The sequence below is a fragment of the Linepithema humile genome, chromosome 3, assembly GCF_040581485.1.
Source record: "Linepithema humile isolate Giens D197 chromosome 3, Lhum_UNIL_v1.0, whole genome shotgun sequence".
NCBI lineage: Eukaryota > Metazoa > Arthropoda > Insecta > Hymenoptera > Formicidae > Linepithema > Linepithema humile.
In genome coordinates this window covers 20,511,021-20,531,038 of record NC_090130.1, presented here as the reverse complement: position 1 = coordinate 20,531,038, position 20,018 = coordinate 20,511,021, and the positions used below count along the sequence as shown (strand labels likewise).

Genomic DNA, 20,018 nt, shown 5'->3' with positions numbered 1-20,018 from the left:
CACTTTCTATTGCGTCTTCTAACGTGTTAAATTTTTGTGATAAAAGAAGTTGTGCCGTTTGATTGTGTAATCCGCCTAAGAAATGAGTAATTAATTTATTCATTGCAAAGATTCTTAGTCCTGCTCTTGCTGTTGGATCAGGGTAATTAGAAATTGCAAGGATCATTTCGGAATTTAATTTTCTGGTTCTAGTAGCATAATCTTCAATGGATTCATTTCTTTTTTGCTGAAGTTTATTAATTTCCACTTCCCAATGGTCAAAACTTTTGGAATTTCCGAATTCCTTTTCTAATGCTTTGCATAAATCATCAAGATTATTTATTGTATAGATTGTTCTCACTAACGCGGCATCTCCCGTTAATTTAACTTGTAAGACCGATCTAAAGAAAAATAACCTATCGTTTGGCTCAACTAAATCATTAACTCCTTTACAATCTGCTGTAAATTGCGTCACTGGAATATTTTTTCCATTAAAAACAGGTATGAGCGATAAACTATTACAGACGGGAAAATAGCTACTGTTACTCGTCGAGGATCTTCGACTTTCTAGATTTGTGCCAAAATGATCTACGCCTTGCGCTGACTTTACCGTTTCTGTTCGATCGTTCATATTGATTGTTTCTAAATTTGAGATTACGTGACTATGTTTAGAATTATTATCGCTAATATAACTAATCGACGAACTACTTTCCGAACTGTCTGTATTATAATGCGCTTTAGTGTCTCTAAAGTTTACAAAATTCATAGACTTACAGAAGTACGATGCGCAGCATATCTATGACGAGATGGTTTCACGCCGCTGGTAGATATAGATGAATTGATGATGATGACGTTGATGAGATGATGATGAGGGTTGACCTTTTTTCGTGCTGGCCGTCCACGGAGTCTCGTTGTTGCTGTCCTTTTCCTTCGTTAGCTGCTGTGCTCGTCCAGGAGCGTTCTGATGCCTTTTTCCTTGGGGTAGGTTGTAAACTACACGTCGTGGTTTTATCGGCTAACAGACAGGATCTCAGCAGGTTGATCGAAATGTGCTCCCGTTAATTTCGTCAGGATAGCACCAAGTTATGGTTGACCTCGGTTCTTCTACTTGATAGTCTTGCTTGGCTACGAAGTTTTCTCGAATTCCGGGTCTCTAACTTTCTTTCACTTGATATTAATTAACAGCAATCAGCTCAATTATAGCAAAAATTTCCGCACTTTTACACACAAACAATCCCACCGCTGCCACCAATTGTTACGAGCGTATAGCTACGTAATAGATTATTTAGAATAAGTCGGGACACGTTTGTGGAAAAAGTCTTTATTCGGTGTTGCTGGTTTGAGCTTTGATCGAAAACTGAACTGGCGAAAACGATCTTCGTTTAAGGTGCTGTAGGAAAATCGTAGCGGCGGAATGTTTATTGGAAGAAGGCGGTTTTGTCAAAGGGAAAATATGCGTTAGGCATAGGGACAGTGTTAATGTTTATTGCAGTTATCGAAAGGTCATGTGTTTAGGATCAATAAGGAGTAAAGATAAAAAAGGTTCAAAGGTTCGAATAAAAAAAGTAATCTAAGAAACTATAAGTTGCGGCACGTAACAGTACGCGTGTACTTTATCAAGTCTTAACTTAACGGATTTTATTGTAGACTATCTTGATATGTGTAAATACCGTCGATGTTATGTTTTTTTTTTTTTTTTGTATCATTTGTACTCTTTATTTACGCTTATCGAATTGAGCTCTTAGTTTCTATTATACTGCCGATATGACTACATATAACAATCGAGATTACGGACATGATTCGTGCGTTAGGTGCATGTAACGGCAATGCTTCGGCCGCAATTAATTATTATAAAGACCGATATGTATACTGATATGTATTTATATATCTTTTTTTTTTTTTTTTTTTCATACCGATATACTTTGTCATATTCTGTGCCCTCGTCATTCGATCCATTTAGTGTTTACGAACATGAATAGAGATAATCTACAGTGAAATCCGTTGAGTTAAGATTTGATCAAGCGTACTCGATAAACTTTCAAAGTCATTTTTCTCGGAAATAAAATCTTGCATGAAAAAATTTTATTCTATATTTTTGATTCAGTTTTTCATGTAGAATCACCACTTTGCCACTTGTACCACCAGTTACATGACACCCTGTATATTTAAACATACAGTTAGAAGTATAATATATAATATAATATATTCGAAAATGTTTGCGAAAAAGTGTGCTATCTTCCACATGATTCTAAGATTACGAAAACTAGGTTCTTGATAAAATCGTGATAAGAGAATGAGATCAAGAGCCGACGCTGGATGTAATTCCTTCATAAATCTTCTTTATTTAAAAAGAGTTGAATGAGTAAACGTTCATTCTTTCATACGAGATGAATCATACAAATTATACAAATGATACAACCACGATATGGACTGGGACTGTGTTGAGATTATTGATAAGGAAAAATCTTACCTAAAAAGGCTTACGATAGAAATACTACACATTAAAAGACAGCGAAATGGTGTAAATTACGAAAGCGACACCAATCTTCTTCCTGATACTTCTTCCTCTCCTTCCTCTCTTTTCTTCACCCCCTCTCCTTCTCCTATTTTGTTCCTACTTCCATAAATTTAATTCTTATTCACAGTAGTTCATTATCTTCCAAACAGATTACTCGTCACAGATCACATATGTCTTCACACATTGTTCCGGTAATTATAAGTGAATCGTTGTATTTAATTTAGTTATGCAGAAAATAAAAAGTTTGATTTTGCCATAGTCTCGTATGAAAGAACGATTACATTAGAGGACGACTTCCAACGTTTTATTTTATAATACTCTCACAATTCGTCGAATTAAGGTATGCTTCTTGTAAAATTTGTCCATTGAATTATTTAAGGTCTTCGTCTCAAATTTTATTACGTAGACTTTTTTAAGATTGCACTTAAGATGGTCGGATTGAGGATTGAAACGTTTATTTATTCAACTCTTTTTAAATAAAGAAGATTTATGAAGCCATGCAATTACATCTAGCGTTGGCTCTTGATCCCCTTTTCTTATCACAATTTCGTTCATTATTGTGAGCCTTTAAACAACTATTGCTAAGTTCTTGAATTTCCGTTGCTTTTAAAGGTTCTTACGCTCCATCGTTAGGAGATAAACTTGTGTAAACTATAATATGAAGCTAATTACATTAAAGGAAACCCAACACGAGTAGTAAATGCCACGTAAATTTAAGCGCGAGATGCAAACCGCTTTCAGAAATATCAAAGAGCTTATTGACGCTTGTAATGGAGTGATGTCTCCGCTTGCGATAAGCATCGTCTGCTAACTATATATACTATGAGATGTCTCGAGATGTTCGTACGGTCGAGTCGATCCATTTTCGTTAATAAGCACGATCGAGAAAGGAGCGGCAAGAGGGCTCGTTGAACTTCAAAGCACGGCGAGTGTCGTTAACTAAACTCCGACGGGCGGTCGAGAGAGGGAGAGTGAGTTTGCCATTTCCAATTCGAGTCCATTTCGTGATTAAGCGCAAACTTCTGAAGCTGCCCTCGAGGACATGCGTAAATATACGTTACACGCGTACACACATCGCGCGTTTCCTATTGACAGAAACGCGCCAGACCCTGAATCGCAAAGTTCGATTATTCAGGAATAAATGCAAGAAGGAACGAATCCGTTCTGACTTTACGTTTTTTTTAAATTTATTTTGTGGATTTGCGTTAAAGAAAATAAATTATCTTTTTTAGGGAAAACGATAATTATAAACTTTACGCGAAAATAAGGGAATATGTCGTACTTCTTTCGACGACATTGTTTGCTTAATTTTGGCGTGTTTAAAGATCGGATTGATAGCGGAAATCGAGGAGATTCCGCACATTATGCGGGTGCCGCTTTTAAGGCGTTTAAAGTTGCGCGTACGAAAACAAATCATCAACAAGGCCGACGACGAAGTAGGGTTTGCTCGATGGGTCTCATCGATATCGGGTTGCTAATGGTGTAAGCCAAACCGGCTGCCATAAAAACGCGCAGGATAATTGAAGGGTAGACCCGACCGTTATCTAGCGACTTTCTCGGTTTCTCCCGATCTATCTCTCTCTCATTCCTACCGTTTCCCTCTGTCTTAATTGCTCACCAAATTACTCTCTGACGGAACTAAACCGCACGGAAATTTATGCTTCCGGTTGAAGGAAGTTGGAATGCATTCTCGCGCACTGCTATTATCAGCTATCGCGACGAAAGGATGTTGCTTCGAGACAATCTGCTGAAAAGTGAAATAGATTTCCGCGCGGACAATGAATACATTGCAAACAATATCAGGTTAGATTTACGACAGTAATATATTTGTGATGTCTTACTGGTTTTTTTTTTTTTAAACCTTTATTTTTCTTTTTCTGTTGCGTTTTCAATTCGACTTCTTTTTATATTACGAAAATACAAGGAATGGGGTCGTGAATTTTGCTTACTCACGCTACACGATAACTGTGCCCCTGAGAGCCATAAATAAAATTCGAGAAGCAGCGCGAAAAAACGAACACGCGAGTCCGCGTGACTTCGACGCAACGCGCGACATCGTGGAACGCGCACGCTATTTTTTTTCTTCAAGGTTGCATGTTTTCCGCGATATGTACGATGTGACACAGCGCCGTGTCGTTGTCGTTGACGTAAATCGGCGAGACAAATTTGTCGGGGGTGCGAACATTCTTCCATGGGGGTCAAGTTCTCGGTTGCCTCATTAGAAACGCGAGCGTAAGCCTCATCCCGCCTCGCTCTCCAATTACTGTTCGCCCCGTTCCTGGTTCAAACCAGGTTCAGATTCAGTGGCGTAGAGAGAAAAGTCTGAAAATTGCAAAGTTTTAATTGTTTTTTTCCGGCAAAACTTTCCGTGTTAAAATTTTTATCATCAACAATTTTGATTTGACGAAACGTCAAAAACCATGTTTTAGACGCATTAATAACAATTTTATAATTGTTTATCAAAATAACAATGTTTTTTTGATAACATTTTTAACAAGTTTTTAACAAGAAACATTCTCACAAGTTTTCGAAAAATTACATTAAAATTTATCCAATAATTTTTAACACTTTTTTTGTCACTTTTGTGAATCCTTTTGCAACGCAATTAAATTTTCTCGAATTTGCCTGAAAAGCAATTGTCATTACGCCACTGTGCTAAGGTAGAAAAACCCTCTCCACGCCCTTCGCCCATACAAAAGAGTTTGTGCGCGTCGTTCACGCAAAATCCGTAATTGCTTCGCACGGTTGCACATCCCCGACTGTTTGCCAATTTGCTCGGTTTGCCGCTATTTGTATTACATTGGAAACATTGCAACGGCAGCGGCGCAACGATATTTCATCCTTTGAAAATTATATTAATCCTCTAGGCTGTATATCACCTCGAACTCATCGTGTGTGTATCCTCTATTAGTAGCATAAATCTAAAAATATATATATTTTTTATTGTTAACGCTAAAATTCCAACAATAACAAGAATTATTTACTGCACTTGCATGAAAAACATCTCATATATATAGTAAAAATGCTGTAACAATATTTAAGTGTACAATATTTTAAATATCGGAGAAATATCTCATGTGAATAAAACTCTGAAAATTTTTCTTACTCATACAATATAGACTTAAGATTAGATAAAATTGTGTACATTCCAATTCTAAAAAACTCTGTGCAAATATAGTAAGATGCACTCGAAGAATTCGAGCCACGAGAGATGCTGATGCAATTAGTCTGTTTCATCGTTTCTTAGCAAACATCATTAAGTTTGCGAGAGAATCGCGCTAACGAGGAAAGAAGGAGCGTTAAAGAGGATGCCGGCAGGACGAACGCCCTAGGCATCCTTTTTAAGTCTCACGGTGGAATATTGCGAGGTAGAATCTCATCGTTGCGTTTATCCGCCGCGGCGTAATCTGACTTTGATCGTCGTCATTCCTCCGGAGAAATTGGCGCGAACTTTCGTGCCCCTGGCAGCCGACTCTCTTAGTCCTCGCTGCCGAAAAACTTATTTTTCCCTTGAAGAGCAGTTCTGTCGAAGGAAGAGGGCAGTTCATTAAGAAACGAGTGAGAGCGTTCCCAAGAGATTACGCCGACAAGTTATGCCGCTTACTCGATCAAGAGAAAACGAGCTGTCGAGAATTTACTAAACGCAATATTTTGTTAATTCTTTCTCCTTCGCCAGCTCTCGAAACAAAGGATGGAAAATATTTAATTTTACATTTAGCAAAATTAAGAAAGTGCACTTGAACTTTTCGTTATGAAACATGTGAATTCATTATGAAACATGAAGATATAATTAAAAATGCGTCGTAAGTTTAAATTTCTTTTTCTTTTAGTATAATAATTTAATGTGGGAGACTGAAGAAATTTTATTTACAAGTTTTTAATAGCTTAATTTCGCAGCAATTATCTAAATATTTTTAATTATTGATACTTAAAAAATACTTAAAAAATTTTTTAATTACGCTTTAATTGAGTTTCAACGGAAAACCTCGTTAATATTGATTCATGCATAACTCGCTCGTACTAAAGGAATATCACCACCACAAATAGGTTAAAATAGCAGTTGCAGTTTTCATTGCAATTAGTCTACTGATAATTGCGCAATATGTGTTTATGACGATCGCCGTCTGCACTAATCAGTATCCAAGTCCGAACAACGCTCGGCTGGCTTCGATCAAGCACCCTCGTTTGCTCGATTCGATAATAATCAATCGGACGTGGCTGCTATTCGAAAGTAGTGAATTCGAAATAATTGCCTGTCCACCAGCAACCTCCCTTCTTCACCCTCGCTTTCGTCCCGTCTCTTTTTCTTTCTTTCCCGAATAACGGATGGCCGGAGCGTATAATCCATTCGGCATAACGTATTTTCGAATTATCAACTTATTGATAGACTAATTTTTTCTACTATTGCACATTGTTCAGTTCCACTAAAGTGCTTCACTTCTGTTTCATTGGACGTGCTGTGGAATTAAAATTTGTATTGATCGGCTCGTTGCGATGTATTGCAAGTCATCTTGTCAATAACTCGACAATTGCGATTCTCATTTTGAATGGCATTTTGTCGATAGCGCAAAGAGAAATTTATTCGTTATCAGCGTAGAAAAGTCTGTTTAATTTTTTACTCTCAATCAACGTATGTCCATAAAATGTGAAATGTAGAATCATTTCAAAAATTACCAGATAAAATGTATGGAATATTAATGCAGGAGTGTTAAAATAAAATGTTCTCTTATATACATATATTTGAAGTTCGATATAATATTATTGGGTTCTCTAATTTCGTATTTTCCAATGAATAATGTTATCGTTTTCACACACACAGCACACTTTTCCGCGACGTGAGCAAATCGGACGGAACTTGATTACAATTTTGACAAACTAATATTTAATTCACGTGTTAATCAAACTCTGCCCGACAGAAAAAAGTGAACAGATTTATTTTAAAAATCAAAATTACAGAACACAGTACAATTGGGATGCTGAGTGCTCGCTGCATCAGCATTAATGTCACGAAGGTCCGAGGAAATGTCCGGTAAATACTAGCTTTGGTACGTGCCGTGCGATAGTATGTGATTACGCCGTGCGATATTATGCGCGATAGGATTAAAAATTAACTCCGCGCGGGAACGAAACTGTCCTCTCCGAATTCTTCCGGCGCGGTTCCATTTGCGAGCGCATCTTAGATAATGTGTACCTTCCATCACGAGAACACGGCACCTCGCAATCTCCCGCGGAGATCCCTAGTGGACCGTCGCGGTATGCAAACAGGGGTCGAGATAGGTTGAAAAAGCGGACGGGGGAAGAGAGCGCCGCCGGGGGTGGCGTACCGCGAACGGAAGGGGAGCCCGGGGTGGTTGCTCGTGCGTCTAGTACGGTGCAGCGGGGGTGTTACTAATTGGAGGGGCGCCGAGGGGAGGAAACCTTGTTATCTCTTAATTGCTACGACCCTCCGCGCTGTTTTGCATCGATAAGGAGCGCGCGCGACTCGACTCTGGCGTTTGTTTCGTGGACCATGTCGATTGCGCTTATCGATCTGACTTCTTCACAGGATTATTCAGCGAGATGTAACGACCCTTCGCCCCGTCCCCTTCCGCCCTTTTCTCCTTTCGTTGCGCCCTGCCGCGCGCGACTTCACATTCTCGTAAATTTATTTTTTTTATTTATAACTTTACATGAGACGTATAATACAGCAAACGTAAACTGTAATTAAAACATTTTTTTAATTTAATGGAGACAATTTTTTCTGAAAGAAAAAAGGAAATGTTCCGAGGATATTGTGGAAGAAAGAAAAGATGAGAAAAAAAAGAAACCGATTAATAAAAAATAAGGAAGAAATAGAGTAGATAAAAAGATTTAAAAAATAGAGCAAAAAGGTTAAATAAAAAATAAGGTATAGATGTAATATGTGATAAAGAATGAGATAATCTAGAATAATAAATAGAACAGGAATGAAATAAGAATGTGTTATAAAATTTTAAGTTTAATTTTCTATATGTTGTATGAAATATATATATTTATAAAAAAATTATTAAAGTTGATATTAATTATTATAAATATTTATTAGATAGAATTAAATTTGATATTGCGATAAGAAGAAGAAGAGGAAACAATCTAGTAACAAAGCATAATAAACGTACCTATTTCTGCACAGAAAAAAATAAGACCATACTTTGGGAAATGAATGTCGAGGACTATACATCTTCGCCGATCGGCAGGTCGCAGGGCAAAGCGATACGCGATTCAGCGCACGAAACGAATCCGGGGAACGGATCGTAACGAGTTCGATTATCTCGCGCGCGCGGCATGAGTCAGTCGTCAGTCGTTCCTGTTTCCCCGCACATAGCTACCTCTGCGTACACGACGCACGCCCTTCGTTTCATTCCGCCTTCCGAATAACGGGTGTCCGGATTCCCATGAGGTTTTCCGCCCCCTTTTCAAGCCTCATTGCTATGCACCGCTCGAAACTCCGCTAACGACCTTACGCACCCCCTGACCCCGCCTCTGGAGGTCTCCTCGCTCACGATTTTCCTATTTGAAATCGCCTCCTCGCGTGCCCCGAGTCCTTTGATCGCGACATTCGCGCGCGTCGAGTGGGACTCCATTTATCGGTGTAACACCATGGAAAAGCCTCTTTGAAGGAAGTTCAAGGATCGACGGAACATTCGAGAAGTTGAAGACGGCACAATTTGACGTTCTGGAAATTTGACGTAAACCATGTAAATTTGTACGTCATGTTTCACTCTTGCATTAGAATTTCTCCAGTACTTTATCCTCCGAAATTTGAAGAGAAGATTACTGTAATAAGATGCAAATTTTTACAGAAATGTTAATTATCATATTCTCTGCAAGTCCGCCGAAAACGTATCCTCAGTTTCCGCAAACTAATTAAAGTTTCACAAACTGCGCAAAGGAGCGCCTATGACAAAATGGCCGGCCCAAGGGCTAATGAGTCTATAAACACGCGAATGTAGTAAAAAGGGAGTAAAGTCCATTATAGGGCGACAGCGACTCCACTCTCTCTTTCTTTCCTTTGCTTTTACGCAAGCTCGCCGGAAACACTCAAGCTGAAGGACGAGGGTGTTCGGATCGCAAAGTTGGTCTTGTTAGGCCTGCAAAAGGGGATTCCGCTCAACCAACCGTGCCAGCCTTAAGGGCCCTTACTCCGCCAGAGGCACGCTTCGTTTCTCGATTGATTCTTTATTTTACAATCGCGGTACCCCCGCAAAAGGCAACGAACACACGGCCGGCGTAAGGGACAGGACACGTTCGGCGCTGCGCCGCTCGTGACCCTTCCGTCTGCCAATTTCCGGTCGTTCTGTGTCATCGTTTTCCACATCGTCTATTCTCCGGCGATTTTCATTCTCGAGTACTGCGCTGTGCAGTGATTATCGATCTTGTAACATCAATGGAATTATAATAAATATTTAAGTATGATTATTAAGAAAAATATTTACAAAATTTTTTCAAGTATTAATTACAATTAATTTTTTATTTTTTCCATATGCTTGCCAAAATTAAAACTGCCTTTGATAAAAATATTTTCATGCAACACTGCATAAATAAAATAAAAACCAGAGGAAACATATAATAATATTGTCTCGACGTTACATTAAAAATCTAATCTATATCGCACTGAATCTAACGATCATTTATTTTAGTCTTCTTTCTCGCAGTAATCACTTATTTCCGTCACTCGTGATTTGCAGAAGGAGGAGGCTCTACCGAGTCTTCCGGTTCCGGACCTCGAGACGACCCTGCAGAAATACTTGGCGCAGGTCGAAGCTGTCGCGCCGAACCACCTGGATAGAGCGCGAAGCTTGGTGAGGGCTTTCCTCTCTGGCCCTGGACCGAAAATCCAGCAACGTCTCCTGGAACGTAGACAGAAGGTGACCAACTGGGTGAGTGATCATATTTTTTTTACAAACAATAATCACATTTCCGCGATCGCATCTGCGCAAAACTGCGCGTCTTCGTGCTACAAATAATTTGAGTGAAATAAGCAAAAAGGTATAAAGGTATATTTCTCTAACCTAAAAATTACAAAACTTTCTTCGTAAGCCGTTGACATGTATTAAGATCGACTTCTGTATTCCGTAACATCTTCGAAGAGACTTCGGCTCTCTTACGAGGAGCCGTGTCAGACGGCATAATCCCTAATACGTCGCTTTAAAACGAGGGTCTGTCCTGTGCCGTCGCGAGAAAGAAGAAAAAAAGTCACGGTGTGTCATGGTCATGGGGATCGAGCGGCAGAGATCCTCTCCGCGTCTAAGTGGCACAACAGCATTTTCGTTTCAAGCCACGATGCCTCGGGAGAATTTACCTCCGCTACACAGGGTGTTCACTTATCTCGGTATCGATCGCAATATTCGGGAGAGTGAGATCGGTCCCGATAGGGACGCGTGCGGGATAAAGAATAGATTAAAGTGATATAGTTTAAGTTCGGCATCTAAACAAGGCTTAAAAGAGACTCGTATTCCAGCGACGTGCAAACATTTTGCGAGAGAATATTTAAATTATTAAAAAGCTGGCAGAAAAAAAGGCTGTATAAGAACTAACGCGTCGATATCGGGACGCAAAAAGATATTACAAATCAATACGGAACATTTTGGCCGCACGCTGTTCACGCGTGATTACAATTGTCGATTATAATTCCACCAGATTAAATAGGACTCCAAAATTGGGCCGAAATGTTTCTATAGCATTATTCTACACCTGCGCTTCGGTTCTACCCTTTTTTCTATTAATTTTTTCATTATCATAAATCATACGTTAAATTATTAAATTCAAAGGTGATATCCAGTCCGTAAAAATATTTTATTTAAATTCTAGCAATAGAGAAATTTTATTCTTCGACGAGGGGGGGATATCGTGTAAACGCGCAAATAAATAAACACCCTGTACATTAAAAACGACGAAAAACCAGCTTCTAGAGAGGCCGACGGAGTCGTCGAGTATCCGCGTGCGTTCCCCGCGTGACTTTTGCCATCCCCTCATCCTGCGCTCTCGTGGGATTCCCGGTTCGATGCATGCGCCGGCTATAAGCCGCGTCTCGCACCCCCACGTCGATCCGAGCCCCCCCGTGGCACATAAATAAATAAATAAATGGATTTACGAGGGCGTCCTCCTCCCGCCCGCGCCCCTCTCTCTCTCCTTTCGCGCGACGCATCGGTGAGAAGGGACGGACGTAGGGGTCGCCCGGACTGTACCGGAACAATGCAAATATTGTCGGAGGAATGAGAACAAGAAGGGCGACACGGAGTCACGTTACACGTAGGCTCGCTGATCTTAGATGAGCCGCATCGATCTAATATCACGCAAGCGACATATTGCACTCGAGTTTAGATACGGAGTCTAGATGTTTGTCCCGGCATTTTTCTGGAAAAGTTTATTACGCGGTATATCAAGTGTTACGTCAAATGCATACACGTTGCGTGACTCGCGCGAAATTTTATTTCCGATATAAAACAAGTCCGTATGTGAAGGCAAGAAGTATATCACGGAATTACACTGCGTATATACTTGTCGAGGCGAGAATCGCGACGATAAATATTTGCAAATAACATCAAGCTTTACTTGACTCCGGATGCTCAGTTGAAAAGTGTTTGCTTCTGCATTTCTATACGAAAATTTATTTTCAGTCGAAAGTATTTTCACACGAGAGAGTAAAAACGATGAGACGAAGTGTGACGATTGAGAAGTGTCGCACAGTTTTATCCGCGTGATTATCACTCACGTCTCTATTCTTGCAAAATTTTTATTATTATTAGCGTATTTTATTTCGTATTTTCGTATTTTATTTTCGTATTTTATTTTTGATATAAAATGCCTAGCTTTGTCATTCAGGATGACATATTTGTGATAATTTCCATGAAATTTGCCGAAGAGAATATTTGAAAATCATTTTTCAATAATACATAGATTTCTATCACGGTCTGCACAAATCCGTTTTTTGTTTTTGCGAAGAATAACTCTGCATGATATATTCAAAACTTTTTTCATCAAAAGGCAGATTAATTCATCGCGATCCACCGCAATTTTATCGAGGAATAAGTTTCTTTCCGGAGAGAAAGAGCTGTTTGCCACGCAGCGCGATAATTCTTTCCTCATCTCCCGCAAATATCTTCGTATTTTTTATCACTCTGGCAGCAGCCGCTCCTTCGCTTCGAGGTCTGCTTCTTCTCTCTCACGTAATTTTTCTAATTTAGCCGAACGGCCCATTCAGCATCGAGCGAAAAGCGACCGAGGCTCGTTCGCACAATCGCCGGCTCGGGTTTTCGATTTGCCGGTATACATCCGGAAATACATTTTCGTTTCTCGTTTCTTTAAGGGTCGACCTCTCGCCGATGAACTTCCCGCTCCCCCGGCTCTCCTTTCTTCCCGTGCGAAGTGTCGCGAAAAGCCAGACCGAAAGCAATTTTCTCGCCGGCGGCGGCCTGTCGCACGAATTGCCGCCGCTCCTTCGGTGCTTTCCCTTTCACGCTATCTCTCCATTCATCTGATCGATGGGAATGCCCGGCTGCATTATCCACTTACGCGTGTCGGGACGTCATCGTCTTGTAAAAATGAGCGCCAGTCAATTGAGAAACTTGTCAACGAAATTATTCAGCCTTTCCGGAGATAGCGTCGCGCATTTGTAATAATTAATTTCCGATGCACGTTCAATTTAATTCGTTTATATAAGATCTTAATTTAACTGTGAATGTGAGTTTCAAGAAATTTATAATTTTTATAATTATAAGACCGAAGTGTGAAATGCATCCACATTGTTAATAACGTTGATTCAAATTCAGAAAATTCCATTATCATCCATGTATTTATTGCGGCGTTCATTTACTCGCGTCAAAATTTCTGCTTTGGTCCGCACGCATCCCCTTTAAGTTTGATATTTTTTTCACGTTTGTTCTCCGTTGATAGTCGGCTGCAGGGTGCGAAAGGTATGAAAGCGTAGCACCGGGGGTGACCGAACCTAAAACCTCGGGTCGAATTGTACGCTTCATGGTTGTGTTTCGAGCATATCGTCCTCGGAGTCGCGACAGCGACGGTAAGCTAATATTACGGTGCCCCGCGGCGAACTGGAAAATCTCATTGAGGCCTCCATTATTCATCCGCAAGCCCGGGCCTGTGCCCGACCCCGTTCATTTCGTTCATTCGCTCGTCCGTTCGTCCGTCTGTCCGTTCCGTAGCCTCGTAGTTTCCGCAGCGGTAAATTCAATTCGAATTACAAACGCGCGGAATTAATCCCCCGTCACACCCGACCTTTCTCGCGTTTTCATCGTTCGCAGTTCATAACGAGGCCCGACAATTACGAAGCGCTCGCAACTTTACCGGAATGACACTCGCTCACGAATTTGCAGACATTTCCTGAAAACTAATTTCGCATCTTCTATTTATTAAAGCGCTCCTGCCAAAGAGATTGCACGATCCATCGTAATAATCTCTCGAATTGACATTTTTTAAAAAGATAAATTACATATTACAATTTACAAATTTTATAAATTTTTATATTGTTATAATAAAAGTATATCTCGTTGCTGCAATTAATTCGCTGGAAACTCTTTATCTTCAATGAAAAACTGTCGGATTGTCGACATTTTAGTTACTGCCTACTTTGTTCTTATCAGGGAAGTTTTTATCGCACATATGTAGATAGATCACTCTAAAAACAGAGACTTTTATCGCGATACCCGTCTTTTGTCTGAAGAGTGATAAAAAGTGATAGATAATGCCGGAAAATATTTTTCCTAAAAATATTGTATCATTTATAAGATATTATTATAGAAAATTGCCTTAAAGACGATAGAAACTTTTGCACATATCCTTAATAAAATATAATAGAAAAAAGACTTCAACAATCACAACATGAGAATGTGTGCGCGTGTGTGTGTGTGTGTGTGTGCGCTCGATAGAAAACAAAAGAACTTAAGAAAAATTCGAATTATTATTTTATTTGCAATTATTTTATACGCGTGTAATTGCTACATTTTGCCAAAGTCCGTATCAAATTATATTGATCAGACACACTCGTATGTATTTAAATGCGCGTGAAAGTAGCGCGGTGTGGTCCGCCATAAAGCGGTTAAAGTAGATGTATCCTCCGTGGACAGGAGGGTGAAATAAAGAGATAGGATGCTGTGGAAGCAGGTGGATACCGCTGAGAAGTAACGCGAGCACGTGCAAATGGCCGCGTGTCGGGACTCAGAAGGGATCTTCTTTCGCGGGGGAGGCAACAAAGTCTTATCCCCCACGAGAAGATGGGAAAGGAGTGAAGTACGGAAAGGAAAAAGCAATAAACTTTTATGGCCGTAAGCTCTCACTTGCGTGGGCGAGGTGTCTGCTCGATGCGAGCATCCGAAACTTGCGAAATATAATTTTGCTTCTTGATTTGCAAAATTCTGGCGCGGTGTTCGAAAAGAAAATAATTGAAAGGTGGAAATTCCAAAAAATAATATATAAGTGTTGAATATATACTTCTTTAATGTGCTTTGTGCCTTAAAAACATCTTTTTCGGAATATTTTACAAAAGGAATTTTAGTATCTTTTCTATTTTAAATCTCACATTCTTCAGTTTATATATGTATTTTTAAATACATCTTTAAAAATTTATATAAGTCAAGTACATGGTTGTTTCATTCATAATTCTGAAACTAATCGACAAACTAGATAATGGCGCTGCACATGGAACAATATCAGGAGGAAAAGTTTTCTTTTAACGGAATTCGTAAGAAAGAAATTGCTAATCCAACAAGGTCCACAAACATTTGTCACATTTATTCTTTGCGATGGAAACATAAAATTGTTGTCAACTGAAGAGAACTAAGAAGAAAGGAAACTTTTCTCCGGGACGCGCGCAAAGAAAGAAAAACTGCTGCTCCCACGAAGCCGAACGTTTATTCGAACGAGCGGATCGAAAGCTAAACCGAGCGCTTTTTCGAAAGAAGGGTGTCCCCGCCCCAAAGTACGTAACTTTTCTTATGAATCCCTGCGGACAGGAGAGAAAGCGCGGGGTGAACAAGGGGTGGCCGTTTTACTTCTGCGATCCACCTTGCACCGGCAGAAGGGACTCGGCTCGCGTAAAAAGAAAATATTTCTCGTCAACGCGCGATACAAAGGATCCCAGTTGCGCTTCCTTCCTTCCGCCGCGTTTTTTTGTCCTTTTTTGTTCTATTTTGGGCCGCGTCAAGGACCGTTCGACACGACCGGCGATAAAGCTAAAGCCTCGACTGAATCGATACACCGCTACGGGGATGTCTGTCCTTTTTTTCGCACCTTTACGCCAGCCATTTGCACGACTTTTTCTTTTTACACGGAGCACACCGTGTCCTTTTGCCGCTAAAGGCGCTTGACTTCTCTTTAAACAAATTTTCTCGTTAGTTTGAGTAACTAATTATGAAATAATAATTAGTAGAACATAAAGCAAACATCATAAACGTTTATCTAACATTTAAGTCTAGGAAATAATGGCTATTAATTTCGCAATAAATATTGCGATATAAACGCCTATCAACGCCATCATCGCTATTAACTAGGCAAGCCGAAGTATCTCTCGTTTGCGATAAACTTTGATTTAAAGCGTCTGATGTAAAAATGAGCAAGGGAACAAAATTGTTGCTCGTGTCACATGTCATCGGACAGGTCGGCGGGATTAAGAACGCTTTTCATGCTTTCGGATCGTGCAAATATCGACGATGTTTAAGGTTGTATCACGATTACTAGCACGCAATCTCACGACGTAAGCCGCAACAAATAAATATACCGTGTGTTGCGGAGTTATGCGATTATTTCTCAGTTATTGCGATGCGTCGCTTGTCACTTGTTAAATGAAAGTTTGAAAATTACAAGCAATGGTGATCTTCGCTAAAGTTTTCCAAACCGCAAATTTGCAAGTTTGTTGAACAATTTATAGTTGAATGAAACTACGCAACTTCAGGTACACCTTATATATACTGGACGTGTAATGTACACGGCATTGCGGGTTCGTAAATTGCCGCCGGCCTGCCACGTACGAATAAAGAAGATAAGTATGCACACACGTCACGCTTTAAGATGTGACCTCTGCGCCTCTCTTGCGGTTGCCGTGCTATCATACTACGAAGTATGAATTTATCCTTACATTGAAAAGCTAATTATAGCCACTAGCAGCTTCTTTAATTGCAACAATTAAATAGCTGAATATAAAAATTTTGCATCTTCGAAAAATATACTTTATTTGTAATTTAAACAATCCTTTAATTTAATTTTGCGACTATAATGCTAATATTTATAGTTGATTTTTTGATAAATTTGAAGCCAATTTATTTAAACAATTTATCTCAAGTGTATCGGATATATCCGCCAGTTTTGCAAACGTTTAATTTATTTTGAAACAATAACGTCGAGATAAAATTAAAAAATTTAAATTATAATTAAATTGGAATATTCTATATACATTCTATACAATATCAAAACAATTAAAAAGTTAAATTAAAAAATTAAATTAGCGATTAAATTATATTTAAATCAATCTCGTCAAATTTTGTTCCTGATGACTTTTAAAATCTGCATCGACAAATATTCTTGATGCAGATGATTGCCGTGATCTCTCGAACAGTGTCACGGCATCATTTGCAACACACTGCACTCTTCGCGTAATCTTGGCAATTTAAATGTTTGTCCCCGGCGTGCAAGCTCAGGATCGCGTATCGCTCGGCTTAGGGACACGCCGGTAATCCCTTGTTGAAACAGTGCTAAGCCCTTACGGATTGTCTGCGGGATCGCTACGACGATACGACGGCAAACGGCCCATCCGAAGGGCGGCAACCCCTATCCGATGTTTTTGCTCTCGCGGTTTGTTCTAGTCGTTTCGCTTTCTGCCGTTCGTTAACTGCGAAATGTTTCTCGTTCGTCATTTGTGTTCTGCTAAACTTTGATTACAATATTGGAGAATCGAATAAGGTTCCTAACGTGTTAAAATAATCTTTAATAAGAAAACGTCGAAATATCGCGTCTCTTTAGGTTGAAATTTTTATATATAATTTATTCTCTCGTTTCACTAGGATTTTTTCTTTACATTATCTTTTGGTGCTTGAAGAATGAAAAAGTAGAATGAAAACAGGCCCGAACGGCACGGCCGACGGCAGAAACGAAGCGAGTGTCGTTCGCGAAATTGGCCGATATATCCGATACGCCGTGGGTGAATCGTCCCCGCGCGAGTAAGGGGTGCGCAAAGCCAATCTCACCCGAGAGATTCACGGCGCGCGATGGACAGTAACGCGGGGCGGAGTTGAATGACTGAGTGATCCCGAAAAATCCCGCAACTAATTCGAAAGGGAAGACACTAGTAGGCGATCTCGGAGAGATTCGACGTCTCGTGAATTTACATGTTTATACATATCAGAAAATTTGTAATTTATTTAATGAAGAATTTTTCAGAATTAAATATTCTGATAAATCTCTGTGAAACTTAACGATCCAAAAATACTGAGTCTGCGCCAAAAGCGCGGAGAATTGAAACTTTAATCTGCGGAATACATTTGCAACATTTTAGCAGCTTGAAAATTGGAATAGAATATTTAGCAGAGGAAATCAAAGAGTAAATGCGCATGATATTTCTGATGCAGAAACTGGTATAAATATTCAAGTCGAGTGCAAATTGATTGCACCCGTGAAACCTCTTAGAGGATACTCTAATGATAATGTCACTGCCATCTCCAAAGCTGATTAAGACGAAAAGATCGTCTTTTCGCGAAAAGAACATTCGTCGGTCCGCGCGCGAGATCCGACTTCTTTCGACGCGGCGACGTAGCCTACTCTTATATTCTAGAAGCACTTAAGAGCGCAAATATTTATGGTATCTCGCAGTCTCGAGCGAAAAACAAAACCCTCCTTCTCGCGAAGAAGACGACGAACACGGCAGGAGGGAAACCCGTCCCTTCCTCCAACGGTAGATATACCCGCGGGATTAACCTTTAATTCTATCCCGTCTCAGCGGCCCCTTCTTCGTCCTTGAAGAAGGGTCCACGGTGTGCGCATCAAATACTTCTCCGAGTCTCGACATGAACCAGAAACAAGACCGAAATGAAATTTTCGAAATGGCTTGACGAGCAGCTTACGAAATTGGCCGCCTTTGTCACGCCGTCCGCAGAGATATCGACTCGCGACGATGAATAAGCATTCATCTCCAGTGAAAAATGTTATTTTAGAAGGCGATCCTACGCAATAATTCAACGGCACTAATGAAAGCTATTTCGAAACGGCTCGGTGAATATTTTGTGGATTAGAAAATGTGAAAATGATTCAGCTATTTATAAACGCTGTTGCAAGAGCCGAGAGAGAGAAGCATTTACAGAGATAAACGATTTATTATCGCTGGCTCATATCGCGCAACGGCTGAAATTTTCGGAAATTACAATCTGAATGTCGGTTACTTCGCCGTCGTCACGCGACGCGAGTCCGAGAGACAAGTTCGTGCAACCCCGAAGAAGTCGTTCCCGAGTTCGGGCGTGTACGTGCAAGAAGGGACGACGGCGGCAGGGCAGGTCAGGTGGATCGATGCAGGTTACTCACAGGCGGTTCACACACCTTCGCGGCGGCGACTGCTCTGCTCTCGTACGCGCGCGAGCTCTTAGTCAGAGAAAGGAGGACCTACCGCACGTAACAAAGATCTTGCTGGTGTTATTATTTAATTCCTTCACACGTGTGGCTCTTTCGTAACATCGCGGCGGCCTGCTTTCGAAATCTTTGTTATTGCCTGCGGTAATGAAAGACCGATGATTCTTTGGGAAAATTCAGACGCGCGGCGCGTTGTTAGAATTTAAATAAGAGCCATTATTACTTTCATCGTTGCAACAGAAGAGCACAATTTTGTCGGAAATGAATAATGATAGCATACGCTGAATAAAACGGGATTGTGTCACGTTGCACGACGTTTGATGTAATGGAATTAGAATAATGTCGGGGAGTTCAATTTTCGACGCTACAAGCGAGAAAGATTCTATTTTATTAGAGAAAAAGGTCTGAAGTTGCACATCGTTCGAATAATCTTACGCAAATCTTTGCATTAAATATTAAACGGTTAAATATTCAATACAGTTATTTACAATTTTTATCATTCATTTCCACAATTGATCCAAATGTGACCATAACGTTTAGCAATGAAGCAAAATATTCCTTCTGCAATTAAGAAAGATGCAAATCGTAACGTGTGCAAAATTAAATTACACTATATCCAAATATCTGTTGTTTCATGATAAAAGTCCCACTGACTCATTATGCACCGAAACGCGAAGACGCTATTGTTCGCGGGAAGGTGAAAGAACGAGGGATTGACCCCGAGCACAGAGAGAGAGAGAGAGAGAATTGAGCGTGGCGAGGTGCACAGGAGGCTCGCCTCGTAAAGGTGTCCTCGGTGGTGCGAGGATAGTGCGCAGAATCCGGGGTAACGATTGCAGGAGAGCAGGCCGGAGGCGGCCATAGCGCACGCAGGCAGGTAAGGCGAGGTAAGGCTCCCGATTTGGGTCACCGCGACCTCGTCCCAAAGGCCGGACTT

General features: G+C 40.3%; 2 protein-coding genes across 4 annotated transcripts in view; one reads left to right on the top strand and one right to left on the bottom strand.

Annotated features, from left to right (window-relative positions):
- Window positions 1-9,952: 9,952 nt before the first annotated feature.
- The window catches only part of Mekk1 (mitogen-activated protein kinase kinase kinase 4), an 83,221-nt gene continuing 73,155 nt past the window's right edge, over window positions 9,953-20,018 (bottom strand). For both annotated transcript variants that reach the window (XM_067351394.1, XM_067351395.1), the window contains exon 19: window positions 9,953-10,362. In XM_067351394.1, coding sequence (XP_067207495.1) covers window positions 10,149-10,362 — 214 coding nt within the window. In that variant the 3' untranslated portion in view covers window positions 9,953-10,148. The remainder of the gene's footprint in view (window positions 10,363-20,018) is intronic.
- Window positions 10,258-20,018, top strand: part of ChAT (Choline acetyltransferase) — a 36,162-nt gene continuing 26,401 nt past the window's right edge. For both annotated transcript variants that reach the window (XM_067351401.1, XM_067351400.1), the window contains exon 1: window positions 10,258-10,392. The gene's annotated coding sequence lies outside the window, so the exon portion shown is untranslated. The remainder of the gene's footprint in view (window positions 10,393-20,018) is intronic.